The sequence below is a fragment of the Nerophis lumbriciformis genome, linkage group LG18 (assembly GCF_033978685.3).
Source record: "Nerophis lumbriciformis linkage group LG18, RoL_Nlum_v2.1, whole genome shotgun sequence".
Lineage (NCBI taxonomy): Eukaryota > Metazoa > Chordata > Actinopteri > Syngnathiformes > Syngnathidae > Nerophis > Nerophis lumbriciformis.
In genome coordinates, this window is record NC_084565.2 from 23,055,049 (window position 1) to 23,073,899 (window position 18,851).

Sequence of the window (18,851 nt, forward strand, 5' to 3'; positions counted from 1 at the left end):
CTAACCCTCACCAAAACATACCTTAACTCAAGCCCAACCCAAACTGTAGACCTTAAAGTCCGAACTCTAATTTTGAAGCTAACTCTAGCACCACTTTACAAATTAAAGTACAATAAATACAGAATAACTTAAGTTGAGAAATGACCTTAAAATGGTCTGTTTAGATTATTAAACACTATTTAGTAAAATATGCAAATTGCACAAGATGGGATGGCTTTTTTATTTTATTGTAAACATAATCAGTCATTAACTCAACAAAACAGTGACAACTCATTAAATCAACAAAACAGTGACAACTATTATCAATAGTATTTCAATAAATAGACACAGACTTCAATAATACTGCCTGCCTCACGGGGAAGTGGCTGCCAATACATGATTTGCACAGCACCATCTAGTGGTCAGAATTGAAATGCTTTATGACAAGCTCAGTCAACACCGTTCACATTCTTTAACGCAGAAGGCTTCTGGGCACGTCTTTAGTGGCCGAAGTAATGAGAGAGTGAGGAGGGAAGGCAAAAGTGCTTAGCTGAGGTAACGTCAGGGCAGATGATGGTGAGGATGAGGAGAAGAGGAGGGACAAAGGTCACACATTCTAGCAGCACTGCATTTTGTTGCTCTTGTGGCCGTCAGTGGTTGGCGGGACGCTGATGTCCACGACGTTGTTGCCGGGAGACTCGTCATGTGAACACCTGTCGGCTATCTGCTTCTGTGACACGATGCGGTAGATTTCTGAAGTGACCCCACCCCGCCAAAAACAAAAAGTCAAACAAACTTTCCTCTGAATCACACGTAGTATTTTAACTTAATTTTACACTTGTATGGCAGCAAAGAAATTATAACAATGGTGACAACTTTACACTGGAATTGATGAAAATAATTTCCATAGTTTCTTGTGTTTAACTCAAACCCACCTGATAAAATACTCTTGAAGGACTCTTCTACGTTTGTCGAGTCCAACGCTGACGTCTCAATGAATGACAATGTGTTCTTCTCTGGTGAGGGGACAACATTTAAGACTAAGTTTATTCAGTTTTCTACAAGACCCCTACAAGGCCTTTTGAGTTTTTTTGCAGCCTTAAAAGCCTGATTTTTTGAGAGAATTTCCTAAAACATCGTGGAGGTTACAGTGTTTTTTTTATACAGTATTTGGAGAGTCTGACACACCTGTTTTTTTTCTTTGTTCTGTTTAAGTACAACAGGTGTAATGCTTAAAGAATAACTGATTAATGAATTATTTTTTTTAGAACGAAACATTAAAATTGTTTTCTGAACATCTTAACATGGTTAACAAAAAGATTAACATGCATAAGCAAAATCAGCTTTATTCAGCCATAAAAAATACAAAGTATTCCTGTAAGTAAGATGTGAACACTGCCTTTACACGAGAACATTTTAACACACAAAACAGAACTTCACAGCAAATGTTCGCATTGTTTAAGCTGAAGACAACTAAATGATAGAAAATCAAATACTCCAAGAAAAAATACTGTAGAAATTAAACTTGCTATAACTAATCCTGCTACTATTAAGTATATTACGTTTAAATTTTTATAGTGGAGTCACTTGAGAAGATTCCCAACCCCTTATGTGCTCTGAGAGATCAAGTGTGTCACTGAATTGGTCCAATTAGGAATATCTATTTCTATATCTATCTACGGCAAATAATCTATCTTTGCTTATCTATTGATGCCAGCTGTGTATAATAACTGGCAGGAGAATTCGATGCTCTTCCACTAAAAAAGGAGCGGCTTAAAGTCTGGAATTTACGGTAAGTTGTACAACATGTAATACAAAACATATCAGACACACTTATTTGGGTAGAAATATCAAAGGTGGCATTAACAAATCTCTTTGACAATCAAGATTTTGTGTTATGAATGCACTAAATTGGTAACCTGACTCTCGCCAGATACTTGTAGTTCACTGAGCTCCACACAAGGATCTGGGACTTCTCAATAGGAAATGTATTTTAGAAGGCGGGGCATTGTAAATAAATCATTGTATGTGATTGGATAAACCACTTGTCCGTTATCTTGAATGACGTGCTACTTTAACGACTCACATCGAAATCAACCCGTAACGCCGATGAGAGCGACGCTACGTCACAACTATGAAATCCCGCCCGGCGATCCTGATTGGTTCATTATTTTTTGCTATCTTGAAGGAGTTTGCATTGCCCTCGAGCCCAGATCCTTGTGTGGAGCTCGGCGAACTAGAAGGATCTGGCGAGAGTCAGGTTACTAAATTGGTATCTAAACTCGAGTGTTGCCTCCACCCCTTTGAATGCAAGCGCTCCAGCAGCAGGGAATAAAAATTATGTCAGGGATAATAATTCGCAATCCCAGTATTTTTTTTGTGTGTCTATATTGTGCTGAGCTGTTGAAAAAAGCATAATGTTTAGTAAGAAAACATTTGCATCTTGTTAACAGTATCTAAAACTTGAAAGTTATCTGTCTGAAACACACAAAAAATGCTGTCTCTCTGCGACTAATCACAATTAAATATCTTAATCACTTGATAACCCTAGTTCCAACACTTTGCACAAATTACACCCCCTTTTAACAACATTGAGGAACTGCTGAACGCGGTCTTTAGAGGCGATATCTGTTGATAAATGAGACACGTCACACAAGTTGGCATCTTCGTCAACGTAAACGAGGGTGTGGAGACGTGAAAGTACAGCGCAAGAACACATTTTATGGATTAGACAGTTCACATACGTGTTTTAGCCTCATGCAGGGACAATTTCAATTAAGGGAAATGACGATTAGTCAAAATGTTCTGCCGTTAACTGGACAAAGTCGCGTATAACCTGCAGGGATTGTTTGAAGTGGCATAAATTGGTACGATTCTAACAATTTTTTTGGCACAATGGATGATTGTAATCTTAAAATTGGAAGTCCCTACTTTGGAAGTAGAACTAAATAACCTTTCTTGCCTCAAAATTGGGACTTTTGTTGTCATCTCAGCAAACATGTCTGTGGGTGTTACCTGCAAAAGCTCGAGCCTCGTCAGTGGGAACGGCCCTGAGGTGTCGCAGGTCGCTTTTGTTGCCAACCAGCATTATTACGATGTTGTTGTCGGCGTGATCCCTTAGCTCCTTTAGCCAGCGCTCCACGTTCTCGTACGTCAGGTGTTTGGCGATGTCGTAAACCAACAGAGCCCCGACTGCGCCGCGGTAATACCTGATGGCGATATGCCATTTTGCACTTTTTTTAAACTTTTGTATCTTTTGATCCAAAACAACACACACATTACTCACGCTGAGGTGATGGCTCTGTAGCGCTCCTGTCCGGCGGTGTCCCAAATCTGAGCCTTGATGGTTTTGTTGTCCACCTGTAAACTGCGGGTGGCAAACTCCACCCCAATGGTGCTCTTGCTCTCCAGGTTGAACTCATTTCTCGTGAAACGGGACAGGAGGTTGCTCTTCCCCACCCCAGAGTCTCCTATAAGCACAACTATAAAAAATAAAATAATATCAGACTACATTTCAGGAGTCATAACATTGGTAAATAAACTCTCACTGGAGTGCCTGTCACACCTGTTTCAGTGTTAATAGTAGGAGTCATCACAAACTAGTTTAGGGTTTCCCCTTTATTTCCAATATATCTGTGGCACGTCTGTGGCAACGATGTCATAAGATGTAATGTCATAAGATTTACGTAATAGGTGTTGATGCATATATTTTCTTTAAAAGGGTTTAAAAATATACATATATTTAAAAACAAATCTGTGTTATTAATTAGTATTAACATTTTTTTACTCTATTTTTAAATTGTTGATGCTTGTTGTACAATTTCCTTTGAGCATTTCTCAAGTTTTTAGAGACTTCTCCAATCCTTTTAGTCACTGTTTCTTTATTAAAAACGACTAGCAACAGATATAGCCTGACAACACACTTGCAATATGCAGCTCCAGCTGCATATTCTCTCCTAAAAGCCGCCACTGTCCTCTTAATATTTTAAAATTTTGTAGGTCGCTGTCTGCAGGTATATCTCGGATATATTAAAGTACGTCCACATCACAGACATGCTGCCAACGCACCAGACAATCGCGTGCAACTTGCCTACGTCATCAGAACATCCTGTTTTGGCAGTGCTGTTTGGTGATTAAAGTCTTTGTTTGGTGGCCGAGTTTTTGGTGCATCATGAGTCAATGGAGTGTAATAAATTGTTTTAACAACGATTCGGTTCAATTCATAAATTTATGTTGCCGATACGATTTAGGGACAATGTTAGTTTAATAGAACGATACCATCCAAAACGATTCAGTAACTTTTTAGCAAAAAAAAAAAAATCAAGCAGTGTTGTGAAATAAATACTGGATATTGGACACGGCAGGTGAAGTTTCCGATATTCCTATATTTCTTTTTTTTAATAATGAAATTAGGTATAATTTAATTATGGGTACACATAAGCAGGTAAACAATTAATGGCCAATGCATTCACATCTCATTTGAATAAAGTACAAACACCTTGGGTTGAATTAACAAGTGGAAACCTTTTCTGCTCACATTTTCAACATTCAAGACATTTTTAATTAGGTACAATTACCAACATTTTAACAAATTTACCTGCTTCTTTTGCTGTTTTTTTAAACAAAAATAATACAATAATATCACAAAGTGCAACCAACATCTCTTTATGTTGAATTAACAGTAGGTTTACCTATAGGAAATTAAAGTTCAACAAAACCTTTTCAGATTAAATGAGCAGTGTTTTTACCTGCTATTACTCTTATTTTAATTAACAGCTTCGGTAGCCGAAAAAAAGTCGCAACAAATCCTGTAAGTTACACTGTAAAGCAGCTGTAATATTACACAGGCTTCCCATACATGACCTGAGTCCATTTTTCAGGCTATATAAAAACAATATGAATTTATATTTAAATAGATTCTGTGGAGCTAGGGGACATCAGGTGAGGTGTAGCAGCTTTAAAAAAAAAAAAGGGAATTTTATAACACATTACTGTGTATATACAGAAAAAGATTGTATTAATGTTGAAGCAAAAATGTATGCATATGGTGACTACAGGTGCCATTGGACTTCAGGGGAAGGAGGATCAGCTTGAGAAAACATTTTTTTTAATGCCCATTTATACAACTTTAGTTACGTTAAAAAAAGCTAATATATATGGATTTTTGACAGAGTTTAAGGGGTGGAGTGCCAGAGAACTTCTGGTGTGGCACAGCAGCTCGAGAACATTTTTAAAAGTGCTAAGGCAACAGCAGTTATGTCAAAGCCAAAAATGGATAAATAAAGTTTGGGGGATCGGAGCGCTAGTAAAGTTCAGGGGAGGGGCGGCAGCTTCATTTAAAAAAAACCTGCTACTATAAGTTAAATTGTGTTGGGTTACCGCCAAAACAGATCGATTTTTTGATAGGTCTGGAAAATTGGGAATTCCAAAGAACTCCAGGGTAGGCTCAGCAGCAATTTTATGGACCAAATGGATAGCAAAGGATTGACATACAACGTTGAGAAAGTAATACAAAAAACAACACTAACTGAATAATTATTTTTCTGCAAGTCACACATTGAAATGTTTATACATTCTGGCTTAAAATTTCTCAAATGACATTTGATGGCTTTTCAATTCATTGTTCAGAAGAAATTATTTTAGTAAATATATTTGTAAACACGTCTAATCCGGAATACACATTTTTAAAAAAGGATTGAAAATGAAAAAGATGGGGGAAAAATATTTGTTTTGTTTTGGCATGCTTTTTGTTTGAGGACAAACATGACACAAACCTTCCTAATTGTTAGAAAGCCCGCTGTTTAATATGTTTGTGTGTATGCTTCACTGATAAGAGTATTTGATGAACATCGTTTTGTCCTACGAATTTCGGCGGTTCTTGAACTCACCATAGTGTGGACTGTGACGCGCGCAACAGTTTGTTTACATAATAATTAATAATTAATTGCATTTGTAACGCACTTTACATTTGTTAAAATCTCAAAGCGCTACAAAGTATATTAAAAAAAATTACCAAAAATTATAGTAGGCTATTACATGTAAAATCTTCCACTCCTTTGTCTCATTTTGTCCACCAAACGTTTTATGCTGTGCTTGAATTCACAGAGGTGCGCTTTGTTGATGTTATTGACTTGTTGGAGTGCTAATCAGGCATATTTGGTCAGTGCATGAATTGATTAACGTAGACCCCGACTTAAACAAGTTCAAAAACGTATTCGGGTGTTACTATATAGTGGTCAATTGTACAGAATATGTACTGTGCAATCTACTAATAAAAGTCTCAATCAATCAATCAATGCATGACTGCAAGTTAATCAATGCTAACATGCTTACGTCATGTGTTGCCTTCATTATAAGACTTATTTACGGCTTTTCATTTTTTTGCGGCTCCAGACAGATTAGTTTTTTGTATTTTTGGTCCAATATGGCTCTTTTTAACGGTTTGGGTTGCTGACCCCTGCACTAGCAGGTAGCTTCCGGTCTTGTCAACGCCAGTCCAATCCACAAAAAGGAACAAAAGACAGCACTTTTAGACCAATAAGGGCACTGAATATCACCAGAAGTCTATAATGTGACGTAAATACAAGATGACATCTATCCATCCATCCATCTTCTTCCGCTTATCCGAGGTCGGGTCGCGGGGGCAGCAGCTTAAGCAGGGAAGCCCAGACTTTCCTCTCCCCAGCCACTTCGTCCAGCTCCTCACGGGGGATCCTGAGGCGTTTTCAGGCCAGCCGGGAGACATAGTCTTCCCAACGTGTCCTGGGTCTTCCCTAGGGAGGCGTTCGGGTGGCATTCTGACCAGATGCCCGAACCACCTCATATGGCTCCTCTCGATGTGGAGGAGCAATGGCTTTACTTTGAGCTCCCCCCGGATGGCAGAACTTCTCACCCTATCTTTAAGGGAGAGCCCCGCCACCCGGCGGAGGAAATTCATTTCGGCCGCTTGTACCCGTGATCTTGTCCTTTCGGTCATGGCCCAAAGCTCATGACCATAGGTGAGGATGGGAACGTAGATCGACCGGTAAATTGAGAGCTTTGCCTTCCGGCTCAGCTCCTTCTTCACCACAACGAATCAATACAGCGTCCGCATTACTGAAGATGCCGCACCGATCCACCTGTCGATCTCACGATCCACTTTTCCCTCACTCGTGAACAAGACTCCTAGGTACTTGAACTCCCCCACTTGGGGCAGGGTCTCCTCCCCAACCCGGAGATGGCACTCCACCCTTTTCCAGGAGAGAACCATGGACTCGGACTTGGAGGTGCTGATTCTCATCCTAGTCGCTTCACACTCGGCAGCGAACCAATCCAGTGAGAGCTGAAGATCCTGGCCAGATGAAGCCATCAGGACCACATCATCTGCAAAAAGCAGAGACCTAATCCTGCAGCCACCAAACCAGATCCCCTCAACGCCTTGACTGCGCCTAGAAATTCTGTCCATAAAAGTTATGAACAGAATGGGTGACAAAGGGCAGCCTTGGCGGAGTCCAACCCTCACCGGAAACGTGTCCGACTTACTGCCGGCAATGCGGACCAAGCTCTGACACTGATCATACAGGGAGCGGACAGCCACAATCAGACAGTCCGATACCCCAAACTCTCTGAGCACTCCCCACAGGACCTCACGAGGGACACGGTCAAATGCCTTCTCCAAGTCCACAAAGCACATGTAGACTGGTTGGGCAAACTCCCATGCACCCTCAAGGACCCTGCCGAGAGTATAGAGCTGGTCCACAGTTCCACGACCAGGACGAAAACCGCACTGTTCCTCCTGAATCCGAGGTTCGACTATCCAGCGTAGCCTCTTCTCCAGTACACCGAAATAGACCTTACCAGGAAGACTGAGGAGTGTGATCCCACGATAGTTAGAACACACCATCCGGTTCCCCTTCTTAAAGAGAGGAACCACCACCCCGGTCTGCCAATCCAGAGGTATTGCCCCTGATGTCCATAAGATGCTGCAGAGTCTTGCCAACCAAAACAGCCCCACAGCATCCAGAGCCTTAAGGAACTTAGGGCGGATCTCATCCACCCCCGGGGCCTTGCCACCGAGGAGCTTTTTAACTACCTCAGCCCCATAAATAGGAGAGCCCACCACAGATTCCACTGCTTCCTAATAGGAAGACGTGTCGGTGGGATTGAGGAGGTCTTCGAAGTATTCCCTCCACCGATCCACAACATCCGCACCATACACGGTGTTGACAGTGCACTGCTTCCCCTTCCTGAGGCGGCGGATGGTGGTCCAGAATCGCTTCGAAGCCATCCGGAAGTCGTTTTCTATGGCCTCGCCGAACTCCTCCCACGTCCGAGTTTTTGCCTCCGCGACCGCTGAAGCCGCACACCGCTTGGCCTGTCGGTACCCGTCCGCTGCCTCAGGAGTCCCATGAGCCAAAAGAACCCCGATAGGACTCCTTCTTCAGCTTGACGGCAGGCACCGACCACCTTGCGGCCACAGCTCCAACCAGCCGCCTCGACAATAGAGGCGCGGAACATGGTCCACTCGGACTCAATGTCCAGCACCTCCCTGGTGACATGTTCAAAGTTCTCCCGGAGGTGGGAATTGAAACAAGACGCCATGTTTAACATTAACCACAGGACGTTGTAAAGGAGAAAACCGCAGCTAGCGTCAGCTGCCACCACCAGCTGCTGACTGATGCTAGTTAGCGCCCGTGCGAACAGACACTTAGCTCGTCACATAAAGCAACACAAATATATCTGACAGTTTACCTTTAAACAAGAAATCATATTCATCGTCTCTGTTCCCCATTTTGTGCTGAACTTCTTCGTTGTGTCAGACACGCTCCTATGTTTCTTCTTCTTCTTCTTCTTGCACTTCTTCCTCTTATTTTTCTCCTTCTTCTTTGGTTTAATGACAGTCGGCAAGCATTCCTGTATTGTGCACTACCGCCACCTTCTGATATGGAGTGTGGACCGAGATGGAATCCTACCCTACATTCTGTTATTTGACCTTGTCTTTTTTTAAAAACAATATATATATATATATTGTAGCAATATGAATTGCTTGTATGTGTGTACTTAGCTTCAGAGAGAAAAAAATAAATAAATAAATAAATAAATGTGAACTGAGGTTTAGGTATGATGAGTAAAGGCTCTTATGGTTATGATCTGAAAATAAACTAAAGCTAAGGTATATGGTTCGGTAACAAAAAAATAATTTAAAAAAAAGAAAGAAAAGTTATGCACTGTTTTGTCACAAGTTTTGCACTAATGTTTTAAATAAGTAGCAATTTGAAAATGCATATTATTTTGAGTTTATATAGTAGCAACTTAAAAGTTAATTTTGTTGGATTTAAAATTTGAAAATAACACTCTCTTTTTAAAGGAAAAGGGATGGGAATTGCTTGTATGTGTGTTGTTCATACCCGGAGGGTTTAGAGCAGGGGTCCCCAAACTTTTTGACTCGGGGGCCGCATTGGGTTAAAAAAATTTGGCCGGGTCCAAGCTGTATATATATATATATACATATATATATATATATATATATATATATATATATATATATATATATATATATATATATATATATATATATATTGATAATGTGACAATGTTAAATGTTGATGAACATCAATGTTAATTGATGTTAAATGACAAAACGGGTTATAAAGACAATGTATATATGTATATATACATATATATATATATATATATATATATATATATATATATATATATATCCATCCATCCATTTTCTACCGCTTATTCCCTTCGGGGTCGCGGAGGGCGCTGGAGCCTATCTCAGCTACAATCGGGCGGAAGGCGGCGTACACCCTGGACAAGTCGCCACCTCATCGCAGGGCCAACACAGATAGACAGACAACATTCACACTCACATTCACACACGAGGGCCAATTTAGTGTTGCCAATCAATATATATATATATATATATATATATATATATATATATATATATATATATATATATATATATATATATATATATGTACATTGTCTTTATAATCCGTTTTGTCATTTAACATCAATTAACATTGATGTTCATCAACATTTAACATTGTCACATTATCGATGGAAAAATTAATTTTTAGACAATATGATTTGCCTGAGCGGCTAGGAGACACCGAGCGATAGAAAATGGATTAGAAAGGAAAGATAAATAAAAATAAAAATTAACAACGGGAGAAGTGTGCCGTAAATGTTGAATGGCAACACTTGAATATAAGTTCCCTGTGAGTAGGGTAAAGCTCAACCGTCCAGTTTGTATAGTCATTGAAAGACAGAACAAGCTGAAACATATATATGTGATGCTTTGTTCGGAGTGCAATCCTAAAATATCTTCCACTACTAACCAAACCTTCTCTTTTGCTAACATATTTGCCGTTATTTCCTTATCTCTATTAATAATAGAGATCGCGGGCCGTGCGTTTCCCACCTAGGCCTTCAGTGATCTCCGACTTCAATGAAAGACTTCAGGAAAGATGAGGTCACCTACCTAGGTTCCATTCTAGAGGCTAATCTTTCCTGTGATAAAATGGCAACCAAGGTAATCAACAAGGTCAACCAACGAACGAGATTTCTCTACAGACTCTCCTCTCTGGTCAACAAAAGCACCATGAAGATTCTAGCGGGAACTCTCATTCAACCCTTTTTCGATTACGCATGCACCTTCTCAAAACCCTCAAATCTAGACTCCAAACATCCCAGAACAACTTGCACTGAGCCTAGTCTATAAAATACGCTACACCTCCCTGATACCGAAGTACATGTCAAACTACTTCCTTAACGTAAATGACCGCCATAACCACAACACCGGGGGGAGCTCCACTAACCACGTTAAACCCAGATTCCGATCTAACAAAGGTCTTAACTCATTCTCTTTCTATGCCATATCAATATGGAATGCACTCCCAACAGGTGTAAAAAAAAGGGCATCTCTATCCTCCTTCAAAACCGCAATAAAAGAACACCTCCGGTCAACTACAACCCAAAACTAACACCCCCCCCCCCTCCACATCCCACCTCCCCAGATTGTAATTAATCAAATGTAAATAATCAAATGTATATACTTGTTCTTATGCTTTCTGAGCTCACTATGTTCACTGCTTGCTGTACATATCCTACCAAGTCAGAGATCAGACCTACACTGTTTCAATGTCCATTTCTCAGATGATATTATTGTTGATGACTGAAGTGATGATAACAATCAAACCTAACCCCCCCCCCCCCTCCCCAACCCCCTCCACATCCCACCCCCCAGATTGTAAATAATGTACATAAATCAATGTATATACTCTGATGATTAACTGGTGTGATGACTGTATTATGCTGATAGTATATATTTATACCATGAATTGATTGACAAGTGGAAAAACTTATTCGGGTGTTACCATTTAGTGGTCAATTGTACGGAATATGTACTGTACAATCTACAAATAAAAGTCTCAATCAATCAATCAGTCGATTACCTCTCAAAATACCATAATTGATGTCAGCACATGACCATTGCTGGAGAAATACTATACAAAAACACATTTACACCCTACTGCGCATTGAACAGTGTTTTTTCTGGCGCATTTAAAATAAATTAAAACGCATCAGCAATTAAAACATATACCGTAAATTTCTCTGCTTGGCTTATGCAACTTCCGTGTCAATAAAGTTTGATTCAAAGTACACACCTCTCAAAGGTATATAAACTGCCCTGACCTCATGATGACGACAAATACACATGTAACAATGTTAATTAAATGACAAGCATGTCACAACAAGAGTTTACAACTTTTAGTTGAAGCAGAACAGCAACTGTCAACAACTTGCGATCTGATTGACTATCGCAACTGTCCATCAACTCTATGTGTTCTCAAATTCATCCGCTAACGGTCCCGACGAGTATCCAATCACAGGACGCGTAAACGTCACGTTCAACGTGAGGCCAGCTAGAAGGCCTTACTGACAACAACTCGTGATCTGATTGGCTATCACAATTGTCTATCAACCGTATGTCCCCGTTCAATAACAGTGCACGGACGCCCGCATTGATGATTCTAAAGGCGCCTGGCAGATTTCGTACAGCATGGCAATATAATCCAGCTGAATTCTGAGCATAATATGACATGAAGAGAATATTAATCATTTTAGATATTTAGGGAAAGTAAACAAAAAATACTTTTATCTTTAATTATGATCATGATTTCTGGTAATGTTAGGCCTGCAGAGAAGGCCTTGCTGGGCCTGACAGCACACCACTGTCTAATATATTTCCTACACTGTTAAATGCCCTACACCAGGGGTGTCAAACTCATTTCGGATCGGGGGCCACATGGAGAAAAATCTACTCCCAAGTGGGCGGGACTGGTAAAATGACGGCACGATAACTTCAAAATTAAGACAACTTCAGATTGTTTTCTTTGTTTAAAAATAGAACAAGCACATTCTGGAAATGTACAAATCATAATGTTGTTGTTTTTTTACACTTATATATTGTGGTTAAAAGTATTTTATCTTTATTTGTCATTATTTATATTTTCTGAATAAATTATGTGATCATTTTAATTTTCCTGAGGGAACTCTCCTGAAGGAATCAATAAAGTACTATCTATCCATCTAATGTTAATCAGTCAACTCATTGGTGTTAATTTTCAATCTATCAAGATAAAAAAAAATAGAATTAAACACATTTAGAACAGCGGTTTCTTTCATTCAAAAATTTCGGCTCATTTTTATACTTAGCAAACTCCTCCCGCGGGCCTGATAAAACCTGTTCGCGGGCATGATCCAGCCCTCGGGCCGTACATTTGACACCCCTGCCCTACAGGGTGAGCGACAAAATAGCAGCCAGAAGAATGAGACTTGCAGGACACTGCCCAAAACACCAGAAGCTGCCAGCCAGCACGCTGGTGCTGTGGGAACTATTGCATGGACACCTGTCACCAGGACGTCCCAAAGTAACATTTGTGGATTTAGAATCAGAATCAGAATCAGAATCAGCTTTATTGTCATTACGCAAGGTAACGAGATTGAGGCCATTCCATACAGTGCGATGTGTGCATGCTAGAAAAACAATGTGCAAATATATAAAAATATAAAAAATGTAGAAGTGCAATGAATATGGTGTGAAATGAATATATACATGAAAAAAAACAAAACAAAAACAGGGTGGTTGGTGGAATGGGTTATTGCACTCAAGAAACGTACGAGCTGGCCGGATGTATGGAGACAATGTATTCTTTAGATAGCTTTAGGTAGGTAGGTCTTTATTGTCATTGCACAAGTACAACAAAACTTTGTTTTCAGCACAAACCCATTCAAGATTAGAAAAACAAACAGTGTACAGGGTTCCAGAACAGGAACGCTGATGGGTCGCCACAAGGCGCCCCGTAAAAGATGGGAAAAAGGTCAACGCTGGGGGAAGATGAGTAAAGGGAGCCCAGTCTGGAGTGGGAAAAAACTCCATAGCAAAGCACATATACATATTACAACATACAACTCGAGACTTGCAACAGAGGGGAGGGAGTGGGAGCTACGGTGGAAGGCTGCAGCTCTTCAGGCGCTGCCTAGCCGTCCATCACCCCTAAAAGATTTGCGTCAAGGGCATTGGATGGGGGGTGGGTTATATGTGTGTGGCGTATATATTTTGTGGATGCATGTGTGTGTTTAAGCCTGCCGCGTGTCTCTGTTCCGCGGCCTTGGTTTTGTTGCGGCCGCCAGTCATTCCAAAGTCAACAACAGGTGCGTGTCCATGAGAGACAAGAAGGGAGTTTGTTGTGTCTTCGCCACACTGTCCTTCGGGAGAGTCTCGAAGCCAGGGAAACAATCCAAGTTTGAATGTTTTGTATGCGAGTGAAAATAAAATGTTCTTTTCACTCTAAATTGTCTATGACTGGTCCTCAAATTCATCCTGTAGGGCAGACAGTCCGATGTTATCCAAATCACTAAGTGTCCACAGTTCTGCCCGCATCCTCCAATCATTTGCGGCAGCTTTGGGGTACTAAATTCAAATACAGTACATTATAAAAAGGAAAGGTACAAAAAAATGCTTTTTATATAGACTTGAATAGATATAGTCTGCTTTATATACTAAAATACAACGACAGGTAATATAAAGTGCTTAAGTTAACACATCAGAAACATCAAAAACTATTTTCTTAGCATTAAAGTGAATGTTGAAGTTGTTGAAGAATGCCGTGACATGTGACAGTAAACCAAAACTGAAAGTACAAGGGCATTTTTTTGACACTATTAAGTAAACCGGTCTCAGAAGCAAAACAGAAATTGTACACTTTGATAATGATATTCTAGTCAGTCGTCTCGAAAAGCTTGTTGGTCTATCGGACTATGTGCTGAACTGGTTCAAAACGTACATCAGAGGGAGGAAGTTCTGTGTTAGACTAGGAGGCCATATATCTGAGAAATATGACAACCACTATGCGGTTGCACAAGGGAGCTGCTTCGGTCCATTACTTTTTTCTCTTTACATGTTACCGCTGGGCGACATAATCAGAAAACATAAAGTAGACTCCCATAGCTACGCAGATGATACACAATTGTACATAATGATACATCAGCTGTAAACTCCATCACCAACTGCCAATTGGCAATAAATAAGTAACAACTTCCTGAAACTAAATGAGAACAAAACTGAAATTGTAATTATCGGCCCCAAAACAAAAAGAGAAACGTTAATTAAAAACCTAGGAGGATTAACTCCTTGGATCAAATCTGAGGTCACAAGTCATGGTGTTATCATAGACTCAGAACTGAATTTCAGCTCCCATATAAACAAGGTGACCAAAACATTGTTCTTTCATCTCAGGAGCATAGCAAAGGTACGACCATTTATAAATCAAAATGATGCAGAGAAGCTAATTCAAGCCTTCATATCTAGCCGGTTAGACTACTGTAATGCACTCTTCACAGGTCTCCCTAAGAAAACCACAGAGAGACTTCAACTTATACAAAACTCTGCAGCTCGACTGCTAACAAAACCCAAAAAGAGAGAGCACATTAGTCCAGTCTTAGCTACTCTGCACTGGCTCCCTATAACGTTTAGAATTGACTTTAAGTCCTACTCCTTACATGCAAAGCCCTAAACGGACAGGGACCAAGCTATATCGCCAACACCCTAACAAACTATGTACCAAAAAGAACACAGCGGTCATCAGCTGCTGGGTTATTAGAGGCTCCCAGAAATAGTCAAAAGAGGATCGGTGATGCAGCCTTTGGCCACTACGCCCCAAAACTATGGAACACACAGCCCAAAAATATCAGGGAAGCCAACTCGATAGATATCTTCAAAAGACAGCTTAAAACCTATCTCTTTACTCAAGCATTTAAATTACATATCAGGGAAGCCAGCTAACTACACCTTTAACCACTATCACCTTGCACTTGCTGCACCCACACTGCATCACCCTTTTATTTCCTACATTGCTCTTACATTTCTGCATCCACACTGTGATTGTAAATGAAACCTGCGATTCAGTGCCTTTTATTTCCTACATTGCTGTGATTACTGTACTGTAAATGAGACCTGCGGCTCACAGTGATCCTTGTATTTTATTATACAAGGATTACTGTCCGCATTACTGTCTACATTACCTTCGGCACTGCCTTATCGTACTGCTTCCTACTTTGTTTTTATTTTATATCATTGCGGTACCATCAAACCGGTGATGGTTGTAATACATTTTTACTTTTATTGTAATCACCTTGAGTTCACTGTAATTTGCTATTCTGACTTTTATCCTATATAATTTCACTATATCTTATTCTCTGCATCCATACTGTGATTATTGTACTGTAAATGAGACCTGCGGCTCACAGTGATCCCTGTATTTTACTATGCATAACTTTTAGCCTTTTATTTCCTACATTACTTTCTTCATCATGGACCACAATGGAAACAAGCCTTTTGGCTTTTTGTGCCATCCATTTGCCTTTTTAAAGCATTACATGGATTAAATTTTTTTATATGTCAATAAACTTCTCAATCAATCAATCTTGTTCTTACACTGTGATTATTGTAACTATTATTGTCTGATCCTTTTGTTTTCTACTTTGCTTTTATCTTTATTTTTATTTTTTATAATTTATTTTAAATTTTCTACACTTGGTTTTGCCATGCCTTTACTTGTATATGGTAATTGTTATATATTGTATATATGATATAAACATATAATATAATTAGAGATGTCCGATAATATCGGCAGGCCGATATTATCAGCCGATAAATGCTTTAAAATGTAATATCGGAAATTATCGGTATCGTTTTTTTTATTATCGGTATCGTTTTTTTGGTTGTTTTTTTTTAAATTAAATCAACATAAAAAACACAAGATACACTTACAATTAGTGCACCAACCCAAAAAACCTCCCTCCCCCATTTACACTCATTCACACAAAAGGGTTGTTTCTTTCTGTGATTAATATTCTGGTTCCTACATTATATATCAATATATATCAATACAGTCTGCAAGGGATACAGTCCGTAAGCACACATGATTGTGCGTGCTGCTGGTCCACTAATAGTACTAACCTTTAACAGTTAATTTTACTCACTTTCATTAATTACTAGTTTTTATGTAACTGTTTTTATATTGTTTTACTTTGTTTTTTATTTAATAAAATGTTTTTAATTTATTTATCTTATTTTATTTTATCAATATTTTAAAAAAGGACCTTATCTTCACCATAGCTGGTTGTCCGAATTAGGCATGATAATGTGTTAATTCCACGACTGTATATATCAGTATCGGTTGATATCGGTATTGGTAATTAAAGAGTTGGACAATATCGGAATATCGGATATCGGCAAAAAGCCATTATCGGACATCCCTAAATATAATATAATATATCAGTATATATCATATACCGTACTGTACATCTATTATGTAAATATTACATATATGTTATATTTGATATTGCTACTACGGTACATTTTTTGTCTATTTTATACCTGCATTGTCCTTTCCATCCTTACACTTTCCATCCTTTGTAACTGAGCTACTGTGTGGAATAATTTCTTTTGTGGATCATTAAAGTTTGTCTAAGTCTAAGTCTTAATCATGTCTTTTACTGCTGTGAAGCACTTTGAGCTGGAATTTTTGTATGAAAGGTGCTATACAAATAAAGTTTATTATTATTATTATTATTACTTTTTGTATGTTTTTCAGCGTGTGTTCTTGAGACTTTGTTGTAGGTCTACTCATAATAAACATGCCTACCAGATTGCATGTTGCTAAGTGACACTGATTTTGGGGTCTGTCTGGATTTTCAACAATTCCAGGGGGTAATACCATGGAAATTTTCAAATGTGGTGTGATTTTGAATTTGCTAAAGCCAAAAGCCTATCGCAATGATAAAGAAATACATAAATTTAACGAGTACCTCACCCTAGTGATGCATTTAGAGGGTTAAGTACTATGATTTAAATCAATCAATGTCAGAATATCAGAGCAAATGTGTGTCACAATTCGGACGTGTTAACCAGGTAACGACAACTTGGGGGGCTCCTACACCAGTTCGTTCTTTGTGTCGGAACTGGTGGCTTCTTTGGTTTCTCCTCAGCTTTCACTTTGAGTTCTGTTGGGGCAAAAGGCAAGTCATCAGAAAAAGTTTGGAGGATATACTGTATCAAATTAATCATCTCTCATCAGTGTTTATTTTAACAGCAGTTTTTAATTTAGTTTTAGTCATAGTTTTTTGGCTAAAATGTATTAGTTGTTTTTAAACATTTTTAGTCATTTAAATTGATTTAGTATAGTTTCAACAACAATACACAGCATTTTAGTCAGCAAAATTTAAACAAGTTTAGTTGACTAAAATATCAATTATAAAAGATAAGGCCTCTTTAAAATGTCCTTGACAGCACCTTTATACAGGCTACCTGCAAGGAAGTTCTTCAACATGATCTTCTGTTCAGGAATTATGTTGTTAGTCATTTTTTGCTCCACAAGTCAATGTTAATAAATATCTTTTAGGCACGTTTTAAATTTTTTTCTGCTACGTCTCTGGCAAAACATATGTATGTTTTTATGTTATGAGCAGTGTTGGGACTAACGCGTTACAAAGTAGTAACGCGTTACTGTAACGGCGTTAGTTTCGGCGGTAACTAGTAATCTAACGTGTTATTTTTTATATTCAATAACTCAGCTACCGTTACTACATGATGCGTTACTGCGTTATTTTGTATGTAGTATCGGCTAGAAACAGAAGATCTGAGTGTGTTTTATTGGAGCGCTGCAGTGTCGTCCTTCTGAATGTTCCTGTGTCACAAACCAGAGAAGAGATGCGAGCCCTTTCTGTGTCTGGGTGTGGGTGTGGGTGTGGGGAGGGGAGGGGGGTTTGTGTTTACTAACAAAGGAGCCGCAGAGTGTCTTAACATGGAGATATTCTCACTTCTTTTTATTGTCGAGCACAAAGAAAAGAACATTATAGTTAAATGTAAGTTGTGTCTTGGATCAAAGATCCCATCTACTGCCCAAAACAACAATTCAAAGCAACAATACAAATCTGCCTGGTTAGGCTTTGTGTATGTCACGTGTGCCTTCCTTAGGTGAAGCCAGGTTTACAGCTATGTTGTTATTATGCTGTTTGTTACTTATGTATGTTATGTTGCAGCTATTTCAAATAGTTTTGTCAATTTGTTCTGGCCTGAAATAAATTGGCCCTTTGAAACACAGCTTTGTCTTTGTGTGTTGTATGTAGACCACATTGCTTAGCAGAGTTCAGAGATGCAAATGCATGTCAAGTTGATCAACAAATTGTATTATCCTCCAGTGCAATAACAGTACTGAAATGAAGGCTAAAAGGGCATTAATGGGAGCTTTTAAAAAAAAAAGAAGAAAGAAAAAAAGTTGCTAAATAGTTACTTTTCACAGTAACGCATGACT

The 18,851-nt window shown here is 39.0% G+C and overlaps 2 protein-coding genes across 3 annotated transcripts in view; both read right to left on the reverse strand.

Annotated features, from left to right (window-relative positions):
• Positions 1-211: 211 nt before the first annotated feature.
• On the reverse strand, positions 212-8,900 carry LOC133617705 (ras-related protein Rab-11B-like). Of its 2 annotated transcripts, XM_061977868.1 has the most exons (6): positions 8,797-8,900; positions 8,710-8,760; positions 3,266-3,461; positions 2,995-3,188; positions 915-995; positions 212-732 (listed from the first exon to the last, which is right to left on the reverse strand). In XM_061977868.1, the coding sequence occupies exons 2-6, from the start codon at positions 8,747-8,749 to the stop codon at positions 596-598; spliced, it is 648 nt and encodes a 215-aa protein (XP_061833852.1). In that variant the 5' UTR covers positions 8,750-8,760; positions 8,797-8,900; the 3' UTR covers positions 212-595. The 2 variants fall into 2 exon arrangements, with proteins under 2 accessions (XP_061833852.1, XP_072771186.1); XM_072915085.1 differs by having other exon boundaries at positions 8,710-8,880.
• A 4,315-nt stretch (positions 8,901-13,215) lies between these two features.
• LOC133617706 (signal-transducing adaptor protein 2-like) overlaps positions 13,216-18,851 on the reverse strand; it is a 42,085-nt gene continuing 36,449 nt past the window's right edge. Inside the window, exon 10 of the mRNA XM_061977869.1 lies at positions 13,216-17,541. Coding sequence (XP_061833853.1) covers positions 17,426-17,541 — 116 coding nt within the window. The 3' untranslated portion in view covers positions 13,216-17,425. The remainder of the gene's footprint in view (positions 17,542-18,851) is intronic.

Excerpts from the sequence above, each read along its gene's own strand:
- LOC133617705 (XM_061977868.1), bottom strand. The coding sequence starts at position 8,749 with ATGGGGAACAGAGACGATGAATATGATTTCTTGTTTAAAG. Across the intron at positions 3,462-8,709 it reads ATATGATTTCTTGTTTAAAG|TTGTGCTTATAGGAGACTCT; the intron begins GTAAACTGTCAG and ends TATTTTTTATAG. Across the intron at positions 996-2,994 it reads CGAGGCTCGAGCTTTTGCAG|AGAAGAACACATTGTCATTC; the intron begins GTAACACCCACA and ends TCCCCTCACCAG.